We start from the raw sequence: 7,498 nt of genomic DNA, 5'->3' as shown, positions 1-7,498 counted from the left end.
GTGCTGGCCCGTGGCTTGTCCAGCCCCTGCGAGATGACCACATAGCGGAAGGACCCGTTCAGCCTGGCCACCTCGATGACATCGAAGCCCTGGTCCGTCCAGTAGATGTTTCCTGCAAGAGCGGACGGTGAAGCCCCTGGCAAGCCCCGCTGCCCCCGCTGTCCCCAGGTCCAGAGCCCCATCCCACCAGCGATCCAGTCCACGGCGATGCCCTCCACGCGGCCAATGCCGTTGGTCACCACGTCCTCGCGCCACGTCTGGTCCCGCTTGGCTCGACTGATGGTGCTCAGGCCCATGTCCACCCAGTAAATCGTGTCGTTCTCTGAGAGGGACAAGGAGGCAGGAGGGGACGAGTCAGTGACCACCTCTGGTCACTCCAGAGTGGTAAAAACCTGCACCTCAGGGCCCTGAAATCCTGTCCTCTGAGGGGGTGTTCCAGGGCAAAGTGCTGCCAAAGGGAGGGATCTGGTGATGGCCCCTCATGCTCCCCATCCCCCATCCTGCTCCCAGCCCTGCATCACCTGCATGGAAGTCGATTCCCACAGCCAGGGAGGTCCCCGACACCGGCACAAGAGCATCCGACTTGTCGTTGGGGTCCAGGGGAATGCCCCGGATCCCCTCGTGCACCGAGTACAGGAGGAAGGAGCCAACACCTGTGACAGGTGCAGGGACAGTCAGACACATCGCAACACCCACAGGCTGTCCCTCCACCATGGAAAATGTGACAGGGGAGAAGCACGAGCCTGGCAGGGTTCCACAGGCCCAGCATGGACCTCCCTGGGGGCTGCAACCCCCAGGCACAGCCCGTTCCAGGGTCCTGCCCTGCTCCGGGGGGGCACGAGTGAGGCCCCTTCCCACCACCCACCACCCCCACCCCGTGCTGGCAGAGGCTCCGTGGCGCATCTGGGTCAGGGCAGCACTTGTTATTCAGCCCCTGCCCTGACCCAGATGGTGCAGAGCTCTGCCAACCCCCCCACAAAACCGCCCGGAACACTTTGCACACAAACAGCCTTTGAGAGGCCCTGGCAGTGCCCGGGGGGACAGGGGATCTGCAGAGTGAGCGCTGTGCCTGGCCCTGCTCCCGGTGAGCCAAACCCGCTGCCCACAGCAAGGGTCCCACCTCTCCCTAGGGGGGTCCCACTGTGCTGTCCCCCTCCCCTCCTCCCGTGACGCCCTCGGTGGCCGGGCAGTGCCCCACGCTCATCCGGGACAGCCCAGGCAAGGATCTTGCTGCCACCTGAGCCCACAACCCCTCCGAGCCCCTCGGTGTCCCTCTGGTCCCCAGCGTTCCCCCGCAGTGACGTGGGATGCAGAGCAGTGGGGAGGAGCAGCTGGAGCGAGGGGTCACCAAGCAGGGTGACCACAGTGGCCATGGGGTCTCGCTGCTCCGAGGGGTGGCTCAGGGAGGGGACAGGGATGGGCACACACCTTCACAGGACTGCTGCCCACTCTTGAGGCTGTAGCCCGCCGTGCACATGCAGGAGCGGGAGGTCTCCGAGGTGGGGAGGCAGAGCTGAGAGCAGTCCCCGTTGTTTTGGCTGCAGGGGTTGGTCCCGGCTGTGGCAGAGAGAAGGGGGTGAGGGGCTACGGGGGCCAGGGTGCACCCACCGGGGCTGGGGCAGCTGGGGCAGCACCCACATGAGGTGTGGATGCCCCGCACCAGCCAGCACGGACCTGGCACAAGGGCAAGGGCCAGGCTTGGGCCAGCTGTCAGGGGTGGAGCAGCCACGGAGCGGCCAAGCTGCCGCCCGGCCCTGCGGGGTCTCTGCCCCAGGACCCCACACTGACCTTGCTGGATGCTCTCGTCGTACACCTTCATGTGCATCACCAGCGTGGTGCTGTTGCGCAGCACTGTCACCTCCGTCCCGTCCTTCTTGTTGCAGGTGCCCATCCTCTCGGAGGCCTGGTCAGCCCACCACAGCTTGTCCCCTGCGGGGAGAAGGCAGGAGCATGTGGCAGCGTTCCCCATCCCCCCTCCCACCCCAGCTGAGAGTTCAGGAAGGGCCAGGAGGCAGGGAAAGGTGTCCCCCTTTGCCAGCCCTCACCCATGATGGCCAGGGCAGTGGCCTTGCTCAGCTGGCTCCGCACGGACTCGATCACCTCCAGGTTGCTGCCGTCCAGGTCACACCTGTTGATGGTGCCGTTGCCAGAGCTGATCCAGTACAGTTTGCTCTCCGGGTAGTCGATGGCCAGGCCTGGAAAGGACGGGAATGTCATCGCGCTGGTGGCATGCAGGGACCATCACAGAGCAGGAGGTGGGATGGGATGGGATGGGATGGGATGGGATGGGATGGGAGGGGATGGAGAGTGTGGGCAGGTGAGGTCACGGTGACCCAGCACAGGACAGTCACCACCCCGCCGAGGAGCCAGAGTGGGGACTTGAGGCTCTGCAGGACAGCAAGGCGAGGTGGGGGACCCTGGGGACATGGAGGGCTCCGTACCAACAGGTCCCTTCTGGTTGGTGAAGAGGAGCGTGCGGTTGCTGCCGTCCATGTTGGCCACGCTGATGTTGTCCCCATCTGTCCAGTACAGCTTCCTGCAAGGTGAGGGGCCAGTGGGTGAGGGGACACAGTGTCAGCACCCCCCTGCACCCTCCCAGCCCTGCAGAGCCCCTCGCCTGCTCGTGGCACAGCCTGGGCAACCCCACAGCCCCTTGGCCCCACCCAGGAGTGGGTCTGGGCATTGCCAAAGCCCTGGATTGGCACACGCTGGTGGGGGCACACTTGTCACAGCCTGTAAGGACACACAGCACAGCCCCATCCCCTGTCACACACCCTCCTGCATGCTGACACGCAGGGACAGCACCCGTTCTGTCCCCCATCACATGTGTGCACTGTCACACACACACCTGTGCCCGCACACACACCTGTGCCCACACACACCCCTCCTCCCCACCAGACTCACCCCCGCAGCGGGTGCACCACCAGGCAGTGGGGCTTGTCCAGCCCCTGGATCACGGCGTTCTTGAAGGAGCCGTCCAGCCGGGCCACGTTGATCTGCTTCTTGTTGGCATCATAGCTGGTCCAGAAGAGGTTTCTGGAAACCCAATCCACGGAGAGGCCGTGAGCGTTGGGCAGGTCTGCAAGGCAACGGAGACGGGAGCTTGTCAGCTGTGAGGACGGGGCTGGGATGATGCTCAGATGAAGAGGAAGGGCTGATCTCAGGGAGATGAAGGCTCTGGAGGGCTGGGGGTCCCCAGTTCTGGGAGCCCCACACCCACCTGCAGAGACGACAGTCTCCACGCCGGTGCCGTTGATGAAGGCTCTCTTGATGGTCTGGGTGCGGACATCTGACCAGTAAATGCGCTGCTCCAAAGCGTCGTAGTCCACCACGGTGACATTGTCGATGTCGGGCACGGTGAAGGAGATGATGTAGTTGTAGTAGGGGTTGTCGATGTCCACGCCCCGGATCTCCATCTGCCGCGCGTACAGCAGGAACTTCTTAAACTCTGAGGGAAGAAGAAGGGCAGCAGTGGGATCTCGGCTCTGGAGCACCTGCTCATCCCCCCGGCCCCCCAGGCAGACCCCTACCATAGCAGGTGGTGTTGTCCTTGTCCAGCTTCATGAGGTGGGGGCAGGCACAGGACAGGGTGCGGTTGTAGTTGATGAGGCAGAGGTGGGAACACGGCCCTTTGCCCCCGTTGGCTTCACAGGGGTTAGGAGCTGCAAAGGGGACAGGACTCAGCGACATCCCAGCCCCTGGAGACATCCACCTGGGAAGCCCCAAGAGCTGCAGCCCCCCCTACCCTGCCTGCCCCATCAAGGAGTTCAGACCATCACCCTCATCACCTGACCAGGCAAAGGGGCAGCCACAGCGATGACAGCAGCCCACATCCAAGTGGGTGTGGGCGCAGACCAAGTGCCAGCACCACCCCCTGTGGTCCCCCCCACCCTGTCCCCCCACCTGCACTCCCCCAGCCTCACCCAGGGGCTGCCGGGAGGGGTGATACACCTGCAGGTCGAAGGGCTGCGTGTTGGTCCTCTGCACCACGGTCACGTTGTGCCCCGTCCACTTGTTGGCCTTGGCCAAGGTGTTGGTGCGCCAGTCGGTCCAGTACACCTCCCCCCCGTAGAGGGTGACGGCGAAGGGGTGGGACAGGTACTCGTGTCCCCGCAGCACCTCGATGTGCCCCGTGCCGTCATATAGGGCTGAGTAGATGGCATCCGACCTGTGCCGGGGGCAGACAACGGTGAGGGAGGTGGGGAGGGGGCACCACAGGGTCTTTAACCCAACAGCAACAGCTGCTGATTTACACCAGAGATCCACGGAGGAGAAAACCCAGAGCAAGGGCTGGCACGTGTTGGAGACATAAACAGACCCCAGAGCGCGAGGGCTTCTCACTCCCAGCCCAGCACAGCGCTGCAGCGAGAGGAAGGTCCAGACTGGGAGGGACAGAGGGGGGAAGACAGAGAGAGGCGTCCTGGCCCTACCTGGCATCGATCCAGAGGATCCTCTTCTCCAGGTAGTCGACCGTGAGCCCGTTGGGCCACCCCCCTGAGCCTGTCTCCTTGTGGATGGTGCGTCGGCCCGCACCGCTCATGGAGGCGGCCTCGATGCGGGGCAGGCTGGCGTCCCAGTCCGTCCAGAACAGGATCCTGCCAGGAAGGACAGTGAGCAAGGACAGGAGCCCGTGGCCTCATTCCCCCCATGAGATCCCACAGGTGCTGGCGTGTCCCAGTGAGTGCCGTCCCCTCCTGCCTCACCCATAGCGAGGGTCCAGGGCGATGGCGCGCGGGTGCTCGATGTCCCCGGCCAGCAGCGTGGTCCGCATGGTGCCATCCAGCTTGGCCACCTCGATCTGGTCCAGGTTGCTCTCCACCCAGTAGATGTTGCCGGCGATCCAGTCCACGGCCAGTCCCTCGGGGGGGGCCAGGCCGTACTGAATCACCACCTCGAAGCTGGTCAGAGCTGTGGGGCACAGGGTGAGGGCTCAGGCTGGTGCCCCTTCCCCAGCCCACCCAGCACCACCACCCCCGAATCCTCAAGAGCTCCACCCAGCTCAGCTGGGGTTGATGGTGGGGAGACATGTCCTCCCCAAACAGGGCCTGAACCATCCCCATCCGTAGTCCAAACCCCAAAAGGCTCAGCCCCCATCCATGGTCCAAACCCCAAAGGGCTCAGCACCCCCTACCCATAGTCCAGACCCCAAAGCTCTCAGCTCCATCCATGGTCAGACCCCAAAGGGCTCAGCATCCCCTATCCATGGTCAGGCCCCAAAGGGCTCAGCCCCCATCCCTGGTCCTGGCACTGGGCTCCTGCGGGAGCAGCACTGATGGAGGGGGGGCTCGTCTCTGTGCCCAGCTGCTGGGCTGCAATTACCAGCAGGGATGCGCTGGGAATGCTAATTAACTCCTGCATAATGAAAGCAGAACAGGATCCCTATCAGGGCTGTGAGCTTCAGCTGCCACATCACCATGGGGTGCCACAGAATCCCTGACCCCAGACCTGCCCCCCTGCTTTCCCTCCCACCAGCTCCCCCCAGCCCCGGGTTCCACACCCCCGTTCTCCAGCAGCTTTCCCCTGTAGATCTTGTCCTCCACCACGTCGGTCCAGTACAGGGAGCTCTGGTTGAGGTGGAAGTCCAGGGCGATGGTGTTGCGCAGCCCGGGCACCAGGACGCTGTAGTCACCCCGGTGCAGGTCGATGCGCCGGATCTCGTGGCGGTTGGAGAAGATGATGAATGGCTTGAAGGGATCTGGGGGAAGGAGGGTGAGGTCAGAGGGGCAGGGACAAGGCAGGGGACAGCGCACCCAGCCCCAGCCCCACTGCCAGCACACAGACCCCACCAGCACCCAGCCGTGTCCATCAACACAACCCCAGCTCCACGAGAGGACAAACCCCACCTTGAGGCAACCAGGGGGCTGCTACCAGCCCCTGGTGTCCCCCAAAACACACCCAGGCTGCGGCAGCTCTCGCCGTCGGGCTCCAGCATCCAGCCTTCGTAGCAGGAGCACTTGACATTGTACTTGTCCTGCTCGCACTTCTGGCTGCACTTGAGGTGCTTGGCACAGTAGCTCTGGATCTGGCAGGTCTTGTTATCGGCGCCCAGCTCCATGCCCAGGGGACAGGAGCACACGATGCCCTCGCCAGGGGCCACCGTGCAGTTGTGGCTGCAGCCGCCGTTGTTGAGGGAACACTGATCTGCGGGGACAGGACAAGCTCGTCACCTCCTCGTCCCACTCCCAGGTCACCCCGCGTCCCCACGCCCGGCCCCGCGCTCACCGCAGAGCTCGCCCTCGTCGGAGCCATCGCCGCAGTCGTCGGAGCCGTCGCAGAGCTTCTCGGGGGGCAGGCAGATGGAGGTGTTGTTGGCGCAGGTGTGCGAGGGGGGTTTGCACACCAGGGACTCACAGTTCTCCTCGTCGGCGTTGTCCTCGCAGTCGCTGTCCCCGTCGCAGACCCAGGCCTTGCTGATGCACCGGGCTGACGGGGAGGGGGCGGGGAGGGGGCACAGCAGAAGCAGAAGGGACATTATTCCAGGCATTTCCAGATGTTATCCCAGGCAAGGGGGGCGTGGGGGTGGTTGAGAGCTCCCCAAAAATTGGACCAGAGCTGGCCCAGGCAGAATAGGTCAGGGAGGGCCTGGGCGGGGCACAGGGGGGGCATTGGGGGCTCAGAGGGTCAGCCCCAGAGCTGATGTCCCTCCACACTTGTCCCCAACTCGCCAAAGTGTGTCACAGCCCCTTCCTCAGAGAAGGGGAGAAGGGATCTGAGGATGACACCATCCATCAGGATCCTGGTTCGTGGATTGGCCGCTTGTGTTTCCCCATTACCCCGGCACCGAGGACAGCCCAGCACCCCCAGGTGGGTTCCCCTTTCCCCTGCTCTCACCCGAGTCCTTGCAGCCGAATTTGACGTTGGGGTCGCAGACGTGGGTGACCCCCTCGCAGTTCTTCTCGTCGCTGGAGTCCATGCAGTCCGTGTCACCGTCACAGCGCCAGCGCATGGGGATGCACAGCCCGTCCAGCCGGCACTGGAACTCGTCCGTGTGGCAGCCCCCCGGCGGGCGTGTGGCTGTGGGGAGGGCACCGCTCACTGCCTGCACCCCACGGAGCTGGGGGGCTCCGGGAATGGAGGGGGACCAGGCACTCAGCCAACAGGCAAAGAGCTGGAGGCACCCAGAGGCACGGGAGGGGGATCTGGGCACTGAGTGTGGGCTGAGAAGGCGGCAGAATTCCCTGCCTGGAAGCAGGGCGGCTCTGCTCGGGGCAGGGTTTGGCTCTCCGGGCGATGCCTGTGCCTGTGCTGGGGCTCACCCTGGTTGGTGCAGTTGGCGTGGGTCTCATCGCTGTAGTCACCACAGTCGTTGTCCCCGTCACAGGTCCAGTGCACGGGGATGCAGCGCCCGCTGTTGCACTTGAACTGGTTGCTGGAGCACGAGTGGCTGCAGCCGGCCTCGTCACTGTTGTCCCCACAGTCGTTGTCTGGAGAGGGAAGGGGGGGCGGGCAGGGGGTCAGCAGGTGGCCAGCCAGAAGGGGACTGGCAGGGGGGGAGGGA

General features: G+C 64.5%; 1 protein-coding gene across 1 annotated transcript in view; it reads right to left on the bottom strand.

Moving 5' to 3' along the window:
• Positions 1-7,498, bottom strand: part of LRP1 (LDL receptor related protein 1) — a 73,721-nt gene that overhangs the window by 25,303 nt on the left and 40,920 nt on the right. The window contains 17 exon segments of the mRNA XM_017728668.1: positions 188-322; positions 522-653; positions 1,429-1,557; positions 1,789-1,929; positions 2,046-2,195; positions 2,442-2,536; positions 2,905-3,079; positions 3,221-3,448; positions 3,531-3,662; positions 3,924-4,168; positions 4,431-4,595; positions 4,704-4,908; positions 5,498-5,695; positions 5,896-6,141; positions 6,223-6,423; positions 6,832-7,014; positions 7,257-7,424. Coding sequence (XP_017584157.1) covers positions 188-322; positions 522-653; positions 1,429-1,557; positions 1,789-1,929; positions 2,046-2,195; positions 2,442-2,536; positions 2,905-3,079; positions 3,221-3,448; positions 3,531-3,662; positions 3,924-4,168; positions 4,431-4,595; positions 4,704-4,908; positions 5,498-5,695; positions 5,896-6,141; positions 6,223-6,423; positions 6,832-7,014; positions 7,257-7,424 — 2,928 coding nt within the window.

Source organism: Corvus brachyrhynchos, unplaced genomic scaffold (genome assembly GCF_000691975.1).
Source record: "Corvus brachyrhynchos isolate BGI_N302 unplaced genomic scaffold, ASM69197v1 scaffold193, whole genome shotgun sequence".
Taxonomy (NCBI): Eukaryota; Metazoa; Chordata; class Aves; order Passeriformes; family Corvidae; genus Corvus; species Corvus brachyrhynchos.
This window is presented reverse-complemented; position numbering and strand designations above follow the sequence as displayed.